This window comes from Anomalospiza imberbis, chromosome 10, assembly GCF_031753505.1.
Source record: "Anomalospiza imberbis isolate Cuckoo-Finch-1a 21T00152 chromosome 10, ASM3175350v1, whole genome shotgun sequence".
Classification (NCBI taxonomy): domain Eukaryota; kingdom Metazoa; phylum Chordata; class Aves; order Passeriformes; family Viduidae; genus Anomalospiza; species Anomalospiza imberbis.
Window position 1 is genome coordinate 20032298 of NC_089690.1, and position 18334 is coordinate 20050631.

At 48.2% G+C, this 18334-nt stretch overlaps 2 protein-coding genes across 6 annotated transcripts in view; both read left to right on the top strand.

Moving 5' to 3' along the window:
- The first annotated feature begins 1243 nt into the window (after positions 1-1243).
- DBR1 (debranching RNA lariats 1) lies at positions 1244-8598 on the top strand. Its single transcript, XM_068201101.1, has 8 exons — positions 1244-1471; positions 1560-1684; positions 1782-1862; positions 2880-2965; positions 3356-3580; positions 4399-4479; positions 6652-6797; positions 7299-8598. The coding sequence occupies exons 1-8, from the start codon at positions 1275-1277 to the stop codon at positions 7972-7974; spliced, it is 1617 nt and encodes a 538-aa protein (XP_068057202.1). The 5' UTR covers positions 1244-1274; the 3' UTR covers positions 7975-8598.
- Positions 8599-11433: 2835 nt separating this feature from the next.
- Positions 11434-18334, top strand: part of ARMC8 (armadillo repeat containing 8) — a 61043-nt gene continuing 54142 nt past the window's right edge. For 2 of the 5 annotated variants that reach the window (XM_068201103.1, XM_068201107.1), the window contains exons 1-2: positions 11434-11630; positions 13470-13546. In XM_068201103.1, coding sequence (XP_068057204.1) covers positions 11586-11630; positions 13470-13546 — 122 coding nt within the window. In that variant the 5' untranslated portion in view covers positions 11434-11585. Of the gene's footprint in view, positions 11631-13469; positions 13547-14683; positions 14757-18334 lie in introns of those variants that run through there. The other 3 variants (XM_068201106.1, XM_068201105.1, XM_068201108.1) reach the window with 3 other exon arrangements.

The following is an 18334-nucleotide window of genomic DNA, read 5'->3' on the forward strand; positions in this document are numbered from 1 at the left end:
TTCTTGTCCCTGTGTGCTAGAAAGTTACAGAAGCCAGGGCTTTGGCTATGCTAAAACCACGCCTGCCTGAGGCTGAAGTGGCCCCGACTCGGTGTTTTATCAGCTCGAACTCCAGGTGGAAGCGTGCACAGCCACTGCTCGTGCTGCTCCACCACCACTTTGCGGTCTGTGAGCCACGCGTGAGGGATAAGTACAGCTTGTGCTGCTCCCCACTGGGCTGGCCGAGGAGGTGCGGGCAGTGCTCGGCGGGAGCTGTGGAGCCGGGGGAGCCGGACAGCCCTCCCGTGCAGCCTTCCCCGTGCAGCCCGGGTACCCCCGCAGGGGCTCCTGGCCACTCTGTGAGTGGGACGAGCCTTCCTGAGCAGTTACAGACCGTGGTGCTCATCGCTGTGCCAGTGTTACTGCCCAGAGTGAAGGTCCCACTGGTCAGCTACAGAATCAGAGTCAGTCACTAAGGCTGGAAAAGACCTCCTGAGGTCATCGAGCTCAACCTGTGGCCGATCCCCGCCTTGACAAGCAGAGCAGGGCACTGAGTGCCACGTGCAGTCTTTCCTAAACACCTCCAGGGATGGGGACTTCACCGCCTCCCTCGGCACCCAATTTTCCAGAGTCTAATCACCGTTTACATGAAGGAATGCCTCCTGATGTCCAGCCTAAACCTCTCCTGGTGCAGCTTGAGGCCATGTTCTGTCCTGTCCCTTGTTCCCCGGGAGCAGAGCCCAGCCCCCGGCTGCACCCTCCCGTCACAGGGAGTTGTGGAGAGCAGGAAGGGCCCCCCTGAGCCTCCTTTTCTTCAGGATGAGCCCCCCCAGCTCCTCCTCTCAGACTGGTGACCCTTTCCCAGCTCCGCTCTCTGCTCTGAACTCGCTCCAGAACACCTCCAGGGTCGGTGACTCCACCACCTCCCCGCGCAGCCCATTCCAATGCCTGGCCACCCTTTCTGTGAAGAACGGGCGAGGCTGGAAGGCTTCGTCGCATGTCACCGGGTCCGACCTCCCCGCTCGGCTAGGGCGGGAGGGGACCGGCGGAGGTCAGCGGGCAGGGTCCCGCGGAGCAGGGCTCTCGGAAGCCCGCGGGCGGCGCTGCTGAAGGGGCGGGCCCAGGTCCCCCCGCCCCCGGCCCGTCGTGTCCCCGCGGCTCGTGCCCCCCCGAGCGGTGTCCCCCACACGGCGCAGGCGCGTCCGTGACGCAAAGGAGCGCGGGCAGGTGACGCCAGGCGCGCGCGGCCGTGACGCGAAAGGCGCGCGCGGCGGCCGCTCGCTGCTGCAGGGGCGATGAAGGTGGCGGTGGCCGGCTGCTGCCACGGCGCCCTGGACAAGATGTACGAGACGCTGGAGCTGCTTCAGCGCCGCCACAACGTGCGGCCCGACCTGCTGCTCTGCTGCGGGGACTTCCAGGCCGTGCGCAACGAGGCGGACCTGCGGTGCATGGCCGTGCCGGCCAAGTACCGGCACATGCAGACTTTCTACCGGTGAGCGCCGCCGGCCCGGCCCCGGCCCCGGCCCCCGACCTGACCCACGCGGGCTTGGCCGGGTCCAGCAGCTGCCGTGTCTCCGCAGGTACTACTCGGGCGAGAAGAAAGCCCCAGTGCTCACCGTGTTCATCGGCGGCAACCACGAGGCTTCCAACCACCTGCAGGAGCTGCCCTACGGCGGGTGGGTCGCGCCCAACATCTACTACTTGGGTAAGGTCCCTCCGCTCCAGTCCCGGTCTCCCGGCGATTTCCCCCACAGCCCCTGCCCTGCCCTGCCCGGCCGTGACCGTCCTCCCGTGTCCCGCAGGTTACGCGGGCGTGGTGCGGTTCCGCGGCGTGAGGATCGGCGGCATCTCGGGCATCTTCAAGTCTCACGACTACCGGAAAGGTACCGGGGCAGCGGGACCGGCGGGGCGGGCAGCCGAGAGGGGAGGGGAGAGCCGGGGCCGTAGCGTGGTGCGAGGGTCTGGCTGTGCTCAGCCCCGAAACGTCTCTTAGCCTGGAAACCACCCTTAGTTCAATACACGGATTTTTCTGGAGATGGTAGATGAGTCTGTAGCTGCACGGCAACCACAGCAAGAAGCAAGGCACCTTTGGAGTGTTGTTGGAACAGTGTTGATTTTTCCATGGCAGTGTCCTATCAGCGTGCAGTGCAGCACTGATTTTCCTTGAGTGAAACAGTCAGTTTATAACTGTGACACTATATAAGTGTGTTGTCCCGCCCTGAAGTTTAGGGCCACTACATCTTGTTCCTCCTGGTTATGTGGGTGTGTATTCAAGAGCACTTCCTGGGAAGGGTGTCACAGATGATATCCCATGTCACTGAGTAGAAGATAGTTTATTCTTTCTGATCTCAGCACTTGAAAGAGTGGTCTCTGTGGTTACTGTACTGTGCTGTCTTTACTAACAAATAGCTTCAGAGAAGTTTTGCAAAATAGTGAACCAGTTTTCTAGAACGCTCGGTTCTGTCTAATACTTGCCAACGCTAATTCAATTTGCTGTCATCAAGGGGACACTTTATATGCTTGAATATTGCATAAGGGAGATGAGATGAGACTCTTTAGGCAATAACTAAAACAGCAATTTTTCTGTTAATTCTGTAGAGTATGTAGGACTAGGCATTCATGTGTTTTGTCCCAAGGCAAAGTTGGAAACTCATCCCTTTGTCAGGGTACGTGTTGGTGCTTCCGGAGCCTGTGGTGCCTGTGGATAGTGACTAGGATGTTTAGGCTGCTGCTGAACCTGTTAAGCTGTAGTTTCATGGTGGGTGGCAGCACTCTGAACAATCATGAAAAATCACAACCTTGTATTTGGGGTTACTCTAGGTGCCTGTGTGACACAAAAAAGCTGCTGTGTCAGAGGGAACTAGTGATTCAGGCAACTATTCTTGTTTCCAACATTTCAGGCCACTTTGAGTGCCCACCATACAACCAGCAGACCATCAGAAGTGCTTACCATGTGAGGAATATTGAAGTCTTCAAACTCAAACAGGTCAGTGAAAAGCCCATTTTTTAAACAAGGGTAATTTTCATTAATTTGGAAATAGGAAGTTAAAGCTACTCTGATCACATATGCTGAATATTGAACATCCTTTAACAGGTTGATCAGACATCTGAGGGGTGTGTCCTTTGAGGAGGAATATTGTGCTTAGCCATTATCCCTTTTAAATGAAGCTTTTCAAAGTTTCCCAGGGAAGAAGATGCCTTTGATTGTGGGCAGAGGACTTGCTGTCTATCTATGATTTCCTCTGAGTGCCTGACTTATGGTCATGATATGAACTCTTTTTTGAGGCAGTATAAAGCACGGCTGGCTGCCTCAAGTAATTTCTAAACGCCTTTGTAAATATGTTGTATTTATGCCATGTGCTTTTTGGCCTGACAGCTAAAGCGTCCCATCGATATATTTATGTCACATGACTGGCCAAGGAGCATCTATCACTATGGAAACAAGAAACAGCTCCTCAAAATGAAATCCTTCTTCCGTCAAGAAGTGGAGAGCAACACTTTGGGAAGCCCTGCTGCTTCAGAGCTTCTGCAGCACCTGAAACCCACCTACTGGTTCTCAGCACATCTCCACGTTAAATTTGCAGCTTTCATGCAACATGAGGTAAAGGGGGACAGAAAATGAATGCATGTGTCCCAGGCACACTTTAGAATTCTCATGCAGGTAATCATGTCCAGGAAAACAGTTCAGTGGTTTTTGTTCTTGAAACTCAGTTAAAACCATGAAAGATTAAGTGGTGTTAGGAGTACTGTTTTAAATTAAAGAGATGTTACAAATGAAGGGTGTAACTCCCTAATCTTCTTCAGGAGCAGAATGAAATAGCTATTGTTCTTGAAACTTGGTAATTTAACTGTAGAGAAAAGCACTCTCCTGCTCTGTTGAGGAAGCAGATAACTTGACAATAGGTGAGAAAAAGAAGGCAATTTCAAAAAAGGTGGTAAGGGAGTGACTGAAGAGGATGGTTGCCTGACAGTGGGAGGATCCCTGTAGTACAGCTTTGCAGGTCTGGTAGCCCTGGTTTAAGCCAAAAACAAGCCTGTAGTTGAAACAGTTATTTCTGAAGTGGTGCCAGTCCTATTTGCAAGTTATTTATGTATAAAAATGTAACTCCAGACCTTGTAGTCTCAACAAGTCTGTTTCCAATTAAGTTGCAGTTTTTCTTTTTGCTCCAAGGCTGGATGTGCTCAGCTGCCTTGGTTAGTGCTGAAATGTAGCTCTTGCTTTATCTGGCTAATATCTGCATCCTGCTTCCTGTTAGACTCCCAGTGAAGTCTGTCATTCTCTTTGTCCCTTCTAATTTTCTATATCAGAAAATATTTTTCTGTTGAAATTAACCCTTTAAACCTGTCTATACAACTTGTTTAGCATGGTCAAATTTCACATAAGTGCTAATGATTGTGTTAACACTATTTGCTTTCTAGACAAACTCCAAAGAAGAGTTACCAAAAGCGACCAAGTTTCTGGCTCTGGATAAATGCTTGCCACACAGAGACTTCCTGCAGGTGATGAACATTTGTAGAAGGTTTTCACTTTAAAACTGCTAGTGCTATTCTTAGGGATAAGATGAATAATAGTGCTGATTTAAGTGGAGGAATTTTAAAGAAACTGGGAATGCTGGGTGTATGGAATAGTCTTTGTAGGATTTTGTCTTGAACTAAGCTGACCATGTTGTGTAGGTGCAGTGTTTCCTTAATTCTACCATTTCCATCCGGCTTAGAACAAGTACCTGACTCCAATGGATGAGTCTAAAACAGATTGCTGTGAGAGTGAGCTACTGACAGCGTGTTTTTCAAATGCACTCAAGTGTTTTACTAGTCTTAGAGTAGCTTTTATTTATCATGGCAAGGGGAAGGTGATTCATTGTCCTTTGGATGTGTCGTGGGATCCATTTGCCCTAGTAAATACCTTTGAAGGTGGAAGAGTGTATGAGGATGGGCTCTATGCAAAGGGACATGAATGTTAGTTCAGACTTAAACTTCTATAACAAAACTGATCTGGATTAGTACTACCTCCAGCAGCATAAAGGGTTTAATTACTTTGTGGAGTATTTAAAGTTAGAGTCTGACTAGGACTTTGGCTAACCCACATGATTTGATTTGGGTTAATGTCACTGAAGACAAAGTGATCTGAATTTCAATTCATCATAAAAGAGTTTAAAAATATTTCCTCTTAATTCATAGCTGTGCTGAGAGTGGTGTTCATACAGCAGAATGACTGTTCTTGTCAGTGTTTGGTGTGTATTCACTAAGAAGTGTCGTGGTTTGAAAGAGAGATGTTTGCCTAAGAAGGTGGGAACCTCTCTTGGAATAGAAAATATGGCCTCCTACCCTCCAAATTATTGCAACTTTTAAATTATGGGGCTTTCAGGCAAAGATACGAGAGAAGCAATAGCAGTTCTTTACTAGAAAATATTTATAAAAGCTCTCGGCCGTCCCTCGGCTGCAGGCGCTTTCCCCTTCGGTGCAGTTCCGGGCACGGCCAGCAGGGGCGCTGGTGGCTGCCGGCCGGGCGGGGCAGGGGCGATGATTCCCCCGCGCCTGCAGGGGGCGCTGTGGCCGCCGCTCTGCCCGTGGGCGGGCCATGGCGGGCCAGAGGGAAACGGGGCTTCCCTTGCACCCCCAGGGCAGCCGGGCCCGGTGCCCTCGGGATGGCGAAACGGCTGCAGCAGGAGCCTCGGGGCGGCGGCTGGAGCGGCAGAGGCCAGCAGGCCTCCAGGGCAGCGACTCGAAGTGTAGCACTATGCCCCTAGAGGTGGCAGAAGGAGTGGGGGGTCCCGGTGGGCGCTGGTTTCAGGCTAAAGTATAACAGAAACCCAGAGCAGTGGCAGAAAGTGGCCGGGGCTGTGCAGTGGCAGCCGGGCTCCTGAAGGCGGCTGGGAGATGCTCCCTTGGAGTGAGGAGGAGTTTTCCCCTGAGGCACCCGAGTAGATGGTGAGGGTCCTTCCCAGGGAGATCGGGTGTTCAGAAGGTCCCAGTCCCACGGCCGCTCTGCTGAGCTGAGGCTCACCCACAGTAAGGAGAGCCAGCGGGGGACAGAACTCTGCGGTGGCAGCGAATTCTCCCTGCAGCAGCAGCCCGGCACCAAGACCACAACTGTCTCACCTCTGATCCTGAGAGTGAGCAAGGGCCGACCCCAGCCCCTCAGCCCCAGCCAAAAACTGGCAGTATCTCTGCCTTTCCCAAGAGAAAATCCCCCACCTAAGAGATGTAGCAAACTGCATACCCTCCCTTGTCCTGGCCACATCTTTTTTCTCTTAAGTATCTGTTGTTCCAGTCTCTTAGGCAAGAAATGGGAGAAACATTCCCTAAGAGAAACTGAAAAACACAAAGGAAAAAAATCCTGCCCTACAACAGAAGGCAGCATGAATTTAGAAGCAGGCAAATTCTATGTTCCATCACTGTCCAATTGCTGGCAGTAAGGGAGAGAGTGTGTTCTGCTTTTTAATTGCCGTAAGCTGAAATTTAGAAATGCCTTTTTTACTGTTACTGATTGTCCTTTGTTAGCCCTTCATGGGGGGCTGGCTTGAGAGGACTTGTGTGGTTGAGACCACCAGCTCAATGTACTTTAACCTTCATTAAAACTCTGTACATTGAAAGGAACATTGAAACTTTAGTCAGATTCTGGTGTCAAGAGAAATAACACACTTCACCTGTTTTCTGTGTGTTTGTAAGTAGATAATAGACGTGGAGCATGATCCCAATGCAGGCGACTCACTGGAGTACGATGCCGAGTGGATTGCAATCCTCAAGGCCACCAACAGTCTTGTTAATGTGACCCAGAGCTCCTGGAATATGCCTGAAAACAATGGCCTCCATGCCAAGTAAGTTGTCTTCAAAACAGAGATGAAAGTGTGGTTTGATTGTTTGTTTTTTCTGGACTGGAAGTAAAATCATATTGGAGTTGTGTTTCTGTTCTGCAGCCTGTAACGCCTGTAGGACTTGCTAAATGCCTTGGAAAGAAAAAGGGGTGTTGTCAAAAGTTGTAGTCTAAAGCAACAACTTCTTTACTGTTCTACTTGGGCAGTTAGTTTTGTTTTGCAAACTTAGATACCAGCATTTGAGGGATAAAACTATACCATGAGGCTGAAAATCAGGCTGGGTTATGGGCATGGGTTGACATAATACACTAATCCTTGGTGGGGAGAAGGGTGTCTCAGTAGTGACCAAAAGAAAATGAAAACCGTCCTGAAAAAGCACTTGAGGAGTAAAGTGTCTGTTGTAAAATGAATTTATAATCTGTCTTTGGAGGTTGCACTGTGTGGTGGGAACAGGCAGTACTTTTTGACTTGCTACACTTGCTTAAACTTTATGCACTTGTTTAGGTGGGATTACAGTGTGACAGAAGAAGCCATTAAAGAGGTGCTAGAAGAGCTGAACCATGACCTCAAAATTCCTTGCAACTTCACATTGACAGCTGCTTGCTACGATCCCAGCAAGCCCCAAAAAAACATGGAACCAGTTCATACCATCAATCCACAGACCACCGAGTTCTGTGCCCAGTTTGGCCTCACTGACATCAATGACAGGATCCAGCAGGCTAAAGAAGAGAGCTCAGGACGAGGTGAATGTCAAGAGGAGGAGGAAGAGGAGATGGACAGTACTGGGTCAGCAGAGGAACCCAGTGAATACAATACAGATAATTCTGGCCTCTCATCCTTTAATCCTGATGAAATAATGCTGGATGAAGAAGGTGGCGATGAAGACTTGAGTACATGTTCTGTAGATCCCTCCCCTGATCACCCTCCTGAGTTCTCTACGAGCTTCTCTGACATCCGGATCATGCCAGACTCCATGGTGGTGTCGTCTGACGATGCCATGGACTCCAACAACGAGGAACTGGAGAAGTCTGGTGGGAGCAAGCAGGTGGAGGAAAAGAGCTCCACTGAGAGGTCGTTAAAGCGCATTGGTGGTGATGAGAACGGGAGCAGTGGCGTTAAAAAAATCAAGAGAAGGAACCAAGCTATCTATGCTGCAGAGGATGAAGATAAAACAGATTAATACTTCGCAGGGTGTGTAACTAAATTCTCTCCCAGCCTTTCTGTGGGAAGGTGGTGAGAATTTTACTGGACTATGTGTGCTTTTAATGTCACATGATCTTAGTCATGTAACTTTCCTAAGCTCAGAGGCTGGATGTACTTCTCACAGGGAAGGTGATTTACACAGAAACACAGAATAGACATCATAGAAAGAAGCTGAGACTTTTCCAACAAAGCACTTTGTCAAAGGATGTAAAGCTTTCGTTTATCTTTGATTTTGCTGCAGTTCTTGGTGTATGGTGTATACTCCATGTCTTCAGCTGAACTAGACTCACCATGCTTGTTTAACAAGAACTCTTAAACTGTAGCCTGAGTCCAAGCGAGAAGATGTCTGACTTGCAAGACTGAATGATTTTATTTTATTGCTTTTATCTTGTTTGATACTGAACTATTAATACAAAGTAGCATACGCAATAACCCTATGAATGAAATTTGAAAACAGAATTCCCATAACAAAACAGCAATAGAAGAATTAAGGTTTTTGTTTCTGGTGATAGTCATGCCACAGAAAATCTTCTCGGTCATAAACAAAACAATATGTATTGTCCAGGATTGGCTTTTAATTACAGTTCTGATAGCAAACCAAGTCTTATTTTGGAGAATTATGGTTTTATGGGGACCATGGAAGGGTGCATCTCTGTTCTTAAAAACTCATTTTCTTCTGTTTCTTAAAATTTGAGAACAATGTCTTAAAATGGAAGTAGTTAGGAAGGACAGCTTCCTAAATGTGGACACCACCATTGTCTCAACTGACTAATTAGGGCTGTGTTTTGTGTTCATACAAGGTGGTGGGAGTATGAGTTGTCTGAGACAGTAACACCTCCCATTATCATTTGGGTCACTTTTCACTTGTCATTTCAGTAGCTGTAACTTGCTGAACTCTTAAAACTGAATTTGGAATCTTCCAAAGCACCTTTGTAATCTTCAGCTGAAGGAGAACAGGAGCTGCCAGAATAGAGACCCTCTTGGAAGTTTTGGGGTTTTTTTTTGCCCTGAATTATTAGTAAATGGCACTATTTTGGCCTAAGAGGCTATTGGGATAAAACTGAGTGAATTCATGAAAATGGCAATGTTTTCAAGCATATGCCATTAGACTCATTAGCCTTCCTGACAGATGGAATTCTTCATGGCTGTGCTGCCCCAAGAGCAGAAGCAGCTCCTGTGTTTTTCCTCCTCCAAGGAACAGGAACCGAGAAGGAGAAATCATCCTGACAGGAACAGGGAACTGGACAGGGAGCAGTGAGTGAAATGCATACGAGTGCAAGTTGCATATCAGGGTCAGGAATTGTCTTTAAATCATTTCTATGATCTGGGGTTCATCTTGCTTCCTCTCCTGTCAAAAGCAGTTCACAACAAAAACTAAAGAGATTAAGTATTCAAGGGATAGAAAAGGGCATAATTCATGCTCTCAGCCGTTCAGTTAACAGCTCATCTGTCAGAACAGCCACCAAAGAGCTGTGCTGAGGTATGAGGAGAAACTGGGAGTAACCAGGGTGTGACACTCAGGGTATGTAAGATAGCTGTGAACTGTCAGGTAAGTTACTAAAGCAGATGAGTCTCTTTAAGGGTCCTGGGTCTGCAGTGGTAAAATCTTAATCATGCCTCATGATCTGAACACTATAATGGAAACAAAGGATTTTAAATATAACTTCTGTAACAGATTTGAAAAGCCTCCCAAGGAACCTAAGCATGGCATTGAGCTCTCAGGGTCTCTGCACAGGAATAGATGATGTATCTTGCATGTAATAGACTTTTCCGTCTGATTCCTTTTGTTTTTAAAATAAACTTCTGACCTATGTTGTCCCATGCCTCCCCCCCGCCTTGTGATAAATGTGTTTCTGGAAGGCAGGAGACTTAGACAAGATGCAATACTGAATTTTGAACTTTTAAAATATTTTTAATAAAATATTTCAGCATCCATTGGGCAGAGTGCAGCTGGTAAACACAGTGATCATAAATGTTTTTTCAGTGGGAATCGTGTCCGACCTCTAGAGCTGCCGTGCCCTTTCTTGCAGTTGTTCACACCCTCTTTGCATTTTGCAGTGTCCTCCCCTACCTTGCTTTCCTCCATTATGGATTTTCCATGTTGTCAGGGTTCTCTGCTGCAAGGAGGGTTCAGTCGAAGTGCTGAGCTTCTCCAGTAAAGGCCAGATACTTCAAAATGGAAAACTAGGGAATGCTGACAAATTTAAATTGGCTTTTAAGACGCAGAGTCTCCAGTTCTCTTTAAAAAGGAGATTTAGAGTGTCTCTGAAAACTTTTGAAATTTTGATGAGAAGCCTCTGGAAAACGTTTCTCTTTACAGCCCTTGTATTGCAGTGTTTTCTGTGAGTGTACTTAGTCTGAAACTGGTTTTGCTGTTATTAATGCTTCAGAAAAGTGTTTGCCTGTTCCATCCCAGGCCAGCACAAAGGTTTTACACAGCATGTCATCAGTCTGCTCAGAGAAAAACAGCAAAGAGGTATGGCCTTGTTTCATAATGGAGTATTTTAAAATTAAACCTACTAAAGTCACCTCGTGACTGCATCCTCTGTTTATTGTGCTCCCGTTATCCCGTGCAGTCTCCAGCAGCTGCCAAACCTCTGTTTTCCTGGGAGGGGCATAGGTTGAGAGGTGTGAACCCGAGCCGTGATGTTTCTGCTGTCTTTTCCTGGTTTTACCATCCTCCTCCCATTTAGCTCTGACTTCAGGGTGGGTACAGTGTCCCCATGCCTCAAGCTGTGTAATACAGTGGGGCTAATAAAAAACCAGCAGCTCTTACAGACCCCGTAGCACATCTTAGTGAAGTCCTGGGTTGTTTGGGGTGTTTTCTGCGAAAAACAAATTCAAAGCCAAAAAAATCAATTCTGGGTAACAAAAGCAATGACAAACTAAAGGAACCCAAACCGCATCTGTGCAGCGGGGCTGAGAGGAAAGGGCGGGCTCGGGCTCGGGCTCGTTTCGGTTCGGGCTCGGACAAAGGCTCGGCAGGCTCGGGCTCGTGTTCGGCTCGGGATCTTTGCGCCTTCGGTCCGGATCGGCTCGGGCCGGGCTGGGCTCGGCTCCGCTCGGGCCGGGCCGGGCTCGGCTCCGCTCGGCTCGGGCCGGGCTCCGCTCGGCTCCGCTCGGCTCCGCTCGGCTCGGGCCGGGCTCGGCTCCGCTCGGCTCGGGCCGGGCTCGGCTCCGCTCGGCTCCGCTCGGCTCGGGCCGGGCTCGGCTCCGCTCGGCTCGGGCCGGGCCGGGCTCGGCTCCGCTCGGCTCGGCTCGGCTCGGCTCGGGCCGGGCTGGGCTCGGCTCGGCTCGGCTCGGTTCGGTTCGGGCCGGGCTCGGCTCGGCTCGGCTCCGCTCGGCTCCGCTCGGCACTCTCCGCGTCCCAGGAAGGCCGCGCCCTGCCCCGCGCGTGCGCGCGGCGGGCGCTGTCCCGCACGCGGGCGGCGCGCGGCGGCGCAGGCGCGGTGGGGCGGCAGCGGGGGTTCGGCGCCGGCCGGTTCGCTGGGCCCGCCCCGCTACCCCCGGCCCCCGCCCGCCGCGCGCCCGCCATGAGCCCGCGCCCGCCGGCCTGAGGCGCCGCCGGTGCCGGAGCGCTCCGCCAAGATGGCGTGTGTGCTGGAGGCGCCGCTCCGCATGAGCGTCCTCTCGGTGAGTGCCGCGGGCCGGGCCCTGCCTGACCTTGGCCCCCGCTGGGCCCCGCCGTCCGGCGGCGCCGGGAGCGGCCCTGGGGCTGCGCCGGGAGCGGGGGCGGTGCGGGCGGCGGGGCCGCGCTCCTTCCCTCCGTCCCCCGCGCCGCAACTTGTCCCGGCGCTGGCTTTCCCCCTGCGAGGAGCCCGTTGCGTGGCCGCGGAGGCACCGGCGCTCTGGACGCGTCGTTCGCTGCTGACGGCGCGGGCTCGGCGGCCCCGGGAGCTCGGCACCCGGAGGGCCCCGGCGCTGCCTCTCCTCGGGGCTGCGGAGCAGGGCAGGGGCTCCCAGGTGCGCTCGCCGCCCGCCCCGGGTCGGGGGCTGTGCCGGTGCCGGGGCTCTCCTGGCGGCGTCCCGGCTCCTGCGGCAGGGAGGAGCCGCCGTGCTGGGGGAGCCTGTGACAGCCACCTTCCCTTCCCGAGGGGCGGCCCAGGGCGCGCAGCGGTCCTGCTGCATCGCACGGCTGCTGCGAGTAGCGATGCAGGAGGTGCAGCCCGCGTGCTGCCGCAAGAGCGGAGGCTTGGCGCTTTTCATTCTGTTTCCTGAAAAATTCCTGTTGGTTGAGAGATCCGGTAAATTCTTTTCTTTTTGGTGGGGGACTGCCTGCATATGAATACACTTCTACGTGTTGCAGACTTCGTAGCTGATGGGGTGGAAGCCAGCTACGGGTTCTCTGAAGTCTAGAAGAGTTTTACATGTAAATACGTAGGTCAGATAGCTAGAAGTCTATTGCTATTCTCAAAAATGCTGTCTTTGGTTACACGGTGGAAGTGTATCCGTAGGACTTACGTGGCATAATTTAATAGTGTTCCTGGAGACAAAGGAGCCCTGCTGCCTCCAGATGATTCTTCTCCGTGATGTGAGTGAGACCACAGGCAAGAAGCTGCTGGTGCCTCTTGACATCGGGGTGGGGAAGCAGGAGTAGATTCAACCCCATAGCAGATTCTTGCTAAAGCAAGCAAGAGTTTTTAACTCTTAGAGCTTCTCTCAAGGAAAACTCATAAGGAAAAAATGGGTAAAGCTTAATGAAAAGAGAGCTGGCAAAAAGAAAAAGAAAAAAAAAAAAGGTGAGATAATGGCAACACATCCTGGCAAGTGTTCCTGAGAACCTGGAGGGAAAATTCCCTTCCCCTTTCCCACCCTTGTATTTTGGAATGCTTGCCATCTCCGACTTTGGATCTTTTCAAAAGGAATAACAAATCAGTGGTGCATAAGTGTGTAGCTTACAAGCATGGTCCTGTTGCCGAGAAGAGAATTCTCTTTGTCTTATACAGCACTATGAGACTGTTGTGGGGAATACTGTGCTGCTGTCCCACTGAAGGTCTGTGGCACAGGCTCTGAAATGTAGCTATGTTGTGACAAAGTAAGTTACAGAAAAATGTCTTGTTATGAGCTTCCTTCTTTTGGAGAGCTTGTTTGTGGGTATGGTTCTTGAGCAACATTAACTGCTCTTTGAAACTTTTTCTTCCAGGAATTAATTTTTATTCTATGTAGCAATTAAACATAATAAAATTGTGATTCAAGTTAGTGCTAATAACTGCAGTTCATAAATAGCAATCTGTTAACTTGCTTTGGCACTTACCATGTTGTTATCTACATTAAGCACCTCATCTTCTCTAGATTACACTTGAACACAGGGTTATCTTTGTGTGATGTTGCCCAACAGTAACACACTGCACATTTAAATATAATTCTGCAGGTTCCCTGCCTCTTGCCTGGGAAGTTTTGTACACTTGCTGCTACATAAGCCATTGTATGGATTGATATAAACTATTGCAATTGTTTGCTCTCTCTCTGCAGGAGGTCACAGCCAGTAGCCGCCACTATGTCGATAGATTGTTTGATCTCGATCCCCAAAAAGTCCTGCAAGGTGTCATGTAAGTCATTGAAACGCTCTTGGGCTCTTGGTTGTGCATAGGCCAGGTGTACTTGATCCCACTAGAGTGACAGGTCAAGGGCAAGGAGCTCTTCCTATGGTTTTTTTTTGAGAAATGTAGTTGGCAAATCTTAATACAAATATGTCAGTATTGCTATAGAGATAGTATTGATATAGTCTCTCACTCTGTAGTGCATATGGTTCATAACACAGCCTCCAGTTGCCAGAAATGAGGGTAAACATTCTGTGAGCACTGAATTTTTTTTCAGCTGTATTTCTGCCTTTTGGCCGTGTTTTGCTCCTCTTCCAGGTCTGTTGAGACTCTTTTCTTGCTGCACTGCCAAGTCAGTGTACCTGCCTCTTACTCTTTCCCCTGCTGCCATGCCTGCATGTTGGCTTTGACTTTTTTAGTGCTTGGCTTCTGTCTCCTGTGGGAATTGCAAGCTGCAAGAGAATGCTTCCACAGAACTGAATTTGGATGCAAGTTATATTTCAGTACTTCTGTTTCATGCCAGCGGTCAGGGTAGGGACTGAGAGAGTGAGTCAAGGAGCAGGAGCGAAACTGCTGCAAAGCTCTGGATGTTCCCTAGCTGTCCTTAGGCCACGAGCTTTACACTAGAATCACTTTTCCAGCAAAGTAGGAAATGAGACCTTGCCCAGGACTGGCTTTGGTGGTGAAACCAGACCTTTCTGGGCTTACCAGTAGCTTGCTGCCTATGGCTGCCTAATAAAACACCAGGAGAAATCAGAGGAACAAGTGGATCAAAACACCAAGAATGTTGGTTGTGTTGCTTAGCATGACCTAAGGTGTTCCCCAGTAGCAAATGGGGGACATCTTATTCCAAATGTCCAGGGGCAACATATCAGTGTCCCTTTAAAAGACATGAAGAACCCAGTCTAGGTAAAAGTGTCCTGGAAGTTTTCTTGGTTGGAACACCCCCATAGCTGTATAAGAACTTTTGATACCCTGCTGTAACGATGTGCAGGTTCCTAACTCTGCTCAAGGGGAGTCTGGTTTTGCTTCCCCCCCTTGGCCTTTGTGGTCCCCTCCTGATAAGGGTGGTGAGGTGGTCCTGGGGAAGGATGTGTCTCATCCAGTCCCAGTGGGGTGACTTAGCCCCTCTTTTCTCCCTGGCAGATGCTCTGAGCCATGGCTGGCGCTTCGTCCCTGCTCTCTTTCCTTTTCAAGGCACTGGAGCCCACAGCCCTTGGTAATCCCTTCCCTATCTTTTGATATGTTATTCATCTTTTGCAGTATAACTGATCTCCCAGAAACAGGAGTTTTAGGCAGTATCTTTGTCTTGGGTAGCATCTGAAAGTCTTCATCTTGTCCATGGGTGTCAGTGGATTCTATGCTGAGATTCTTTTCTTGTATTTAAAGACAAGAAAATACCAATTTATTTCACAAAATCTCTCACAGGGCAGATTTGGATGGTAAAACTGTATTTGTGATGTTCTAGCTGCAATCTTAATTGTGATAGTATCTTTACTGACTCTGAGCCAGTCCTTTGTGGCAGATTTGATTTTGAAATATTGGTGGGTGGGTGTTTGACAGTCCAATTTAGAAAAAATTTATATAAAAGATACAATAAGAATATGAAAGAATACAAAATTTATATAAAAGATGGAATTTAGAGTAGTGTATATATTAAAAATTTCTGTCAGTCCAGGATTCTTTTTGGGCAGAAAAATACTGCTTTGTCCTTCTTTCTTTGATTTCAGTGTATATGCAGAGATGTTGAAGTTAGAATGATCTAGTATTTGGGGTGGAATAGGAAAGGATTAAAGTTTTTCCACAAGTGCCTGTCAGAAGCTTTACCAGATTTGCTGCATCCTTTGCAGAAGATCTTTGTTTCCTAAGATGTGCTGTTTTTTCCCTGCATCCTGGCTGGAAATAGTGATGACCTAGATTTTTATTTTGATTGATGGAACTGTATGAATATCAAGGATCAGAAAATGGGCTGTTGTAAGAGGCTTTGTTTCTGCCGATTGTCTTCAGTTATGATAGTCCTGTTTTTTGTATGCTTGAATGAATAACTTGGGCTTGGGGCTTTTTTCATTGCATCCTTGTAATTTTAATGAAACCCAGCTTCTGAATGAGCTTTGATAAAGGTAGAATGTACCTAAATGCTTCTTGAACTTGAAAATCATGCCAGTCCAGTTTTCATCTTGTAACTTGAGAAAGCTTTAATTGCATATTCTGAAAGCATTTAAATGATTAAAATCTCTTTTTTTCCTTGCTTTCCCATGAATTTTCAGAGAGGTGGTGTTCAGTTTTCCTCGTCCAGACAATAAAGCTTTACCTGGTTAAGAGCTTTTTTCTTTTCCTTCTACTGGGAAAACAGAAACCATTTCCTTGTTGCCCATTACTGCTGCATGTGGATCTATTGATCTTATTTTAAAATGCCAAGTTTCCTGCAGAACTTCTGTTCACATAATTTTTGTCCTGCTCATCTGGGTATGGATAGTGGGTAGGAAGGGGAGAATTGTACCTGCCCCTAAATCCTGAATTTCTGTTCATGATTTGAGAAGTTAGGATGACTACTGCCTTTTTTACTGTCCCTGGTAGTGCACTAAGTGTTCAAAGCCCATCTCCATACCCACATCTGTGTGGCAGTGTGTGTATTTACCTTCTACTTACTGTCTTTGTAGATGAGCAAGGTTAATATAGTAGTTCCCTTCTGTAAACACGGACTCGAAATTGTGGCCATGCTTATGCTTGAGGGACCTTTACAGGTTTGCTTTGTGTCTCCTTAGGTGCTCCTGTGACCCTTTCCTCTTGCTGTTGTAGAGCTCAGGTTTCTCCGGTGTGCTCAGAGTGCATTCTGCAAGGTCAGCACTGATGTCAGGTGTGCAGCTCGTGTTGGCAGTGCATACACTGCCTCACACAGATACTGCAGTGCATTAAATGCTGTGGTCTCTCTGAGGTTCTCTTCAATGTTTTGCTGTTATTGGCAGAGGAACAGGACAGAAGTGGTTCCGTAAATTTCTGTGCTTTTATGAGAGCTTCATTTGTCCCAAGATTGTTCCTGCAGCATCATCTTGTGCTTGGCAGTATTTATTTATTTTTTTAAAAGCATTTCTGCGTTGTGATCCTTAGGCTGTCACTTGTTTTTCACCTGCTATTAAGCTCAGGACCACATTGTTCAGATGCAAGACTGATACCTGTTTTTATCCTCTAATTTTTTTGCTGGTCAGGGGCTTCTTTGGGAGACATTTTATTATGATTACGTTTAGCCTGGTGCCTTCAAAGTGGCAATCTATCATTTTATGGAGAACTCGGTAATCCCACCTCAAGGCTGGGTTTGAAAGGAGCATCTTTTCTGACAAACCTGGCTTACTCAAGGTCCCAGCTGTTTCTCATCAGGCTATTCCTCAGCAGTCAGAGGGTGTTATCCTTTAAGACTTGTAAATTACCATCTTTGTGGTGCACTGAGAATTCCTGTGCCACTGCTGTTCCTGTCCTTTATGGCCAGCAGGAATTAGTAGACGAGCATTTTCCAACCTTGTGTGAGCGTTTTATTTCTCAGCACAATGAAAGAAACATCCTATAGAAATGGCACATGGTCCTCACACAGTGTGTGTTTTGCATCCAACTATTTTATTTTTGTAGTTTGGGTCTGTAATAAATGTTCCAGGCACAGGTTTAGTTGGCTGTGTAATAGTGTGCTGTGTTCTCAGCTATGACTGTTGGAGGGATCATCAGTGCAGTGTTCACACATGCCCACCACAAAAACTCTGTGAAATATGAGAGGCAACTTGATGAAGTGGGAAGAGAGTAAATTCCCATCTCAGTTCTAATGGAGCAACAGTTACCCCCCTTCAGACTGTTGTGAAGGGGCTACTTTTGCTTCTTGTTCTTCTTGTTTGTTAAACTTCCTGTAACACTAAGTGATGAACAGCACTTTTCCCCACATTTTACATCCCAAACAGCTGCTTCAGATTTTCAGTCTCAGTGGGCACTTCTGAACCTCAGTTTTCTGCAGGAGCTTTTTTGGTTTTGTGCATATTCCCTTGGCCATGTGGAAATAGAGCAGTCCTTAGAGGGTTGTTCTTGTCATAGTTTGCCCCTGTACATTAGGGACAATTTTGTTGTCTCCCAGGCAGTACACTTTAGTAAATGCATATCCTGCATGAAACTTGGAGGTGTTATTGGCTAACAACAAGTGATGGAATTTTTTGAAGCGTTTTTTTTTTTGTGCAGAGTCATTCATGTGTTGAGAGAAGAGGCTCCTGAGTCCCTTGTTTGGTGCTTTGTGAACTGCAGGATGGGCTCTTTGTGGCTTGGAGCTGGGAAGCTGCAGGAGCTGACAGAAATTGGAGCAGGTTTAGCTGGTGCTGGGAGCACTCCACTGCTTGTTGCTTTTTCCCTTTCAAGAGGTGAGCTGTGAAGGAAGGCTTTTCAGAGGGAGAGGAGGAACTGAAAGGCTTAAACATCTGAGAATTAAGTAGTGCTCTCTGAAGAGGGGCTTTCAGTGCAGTGGTTTTTGTAGTCAGGTGGAAGGATGGTGTAGACAGAGGGAAGAGGGGGAGATGCACTTCAGTGCAAGTGTGTTCCTGTCACAGAGAAAAGATACTCACACTTTTGCATTTTTTTATAATGTAGCAAAAGGTACATATGCAGAATAGCTTTTTTCTTTTTTTTTTTTTTTTTTTTGCAAGTAAGTTGTTATGTATTGTAACTCCTGGTGTAATATTTAGAGGTGGGCTAAACTTCAGGTGTACCTATGATATTTGGCCAGCAATCTTCAGCCTTACAGGGATGTTTAATATTTCAAGCCTTGCATTT

Coding starts and splice junctions, on each gene's coding strand:
- DBR1 (XM_068201101.1), top strand. CDS start 1,275: ATGAAGGTGGCGGTGGCCGGCTGCTGCCACGGCGCCCTGGACAAGATG. Junction 3,581..4,398: donor CAGCTTTCATGCAACATGAG/GTAAAGGGGGAC, acceptor TTTGCTTTCTAG/ACAAACTCCAAAGAAGAGTT. Junction 4,480..6,651: donor CACACAGAGACTTCCTGCAG/GTGATGAACATT, acceptor GTTTGTAAGTAG/ATAATAGACGTGGAGCATGA.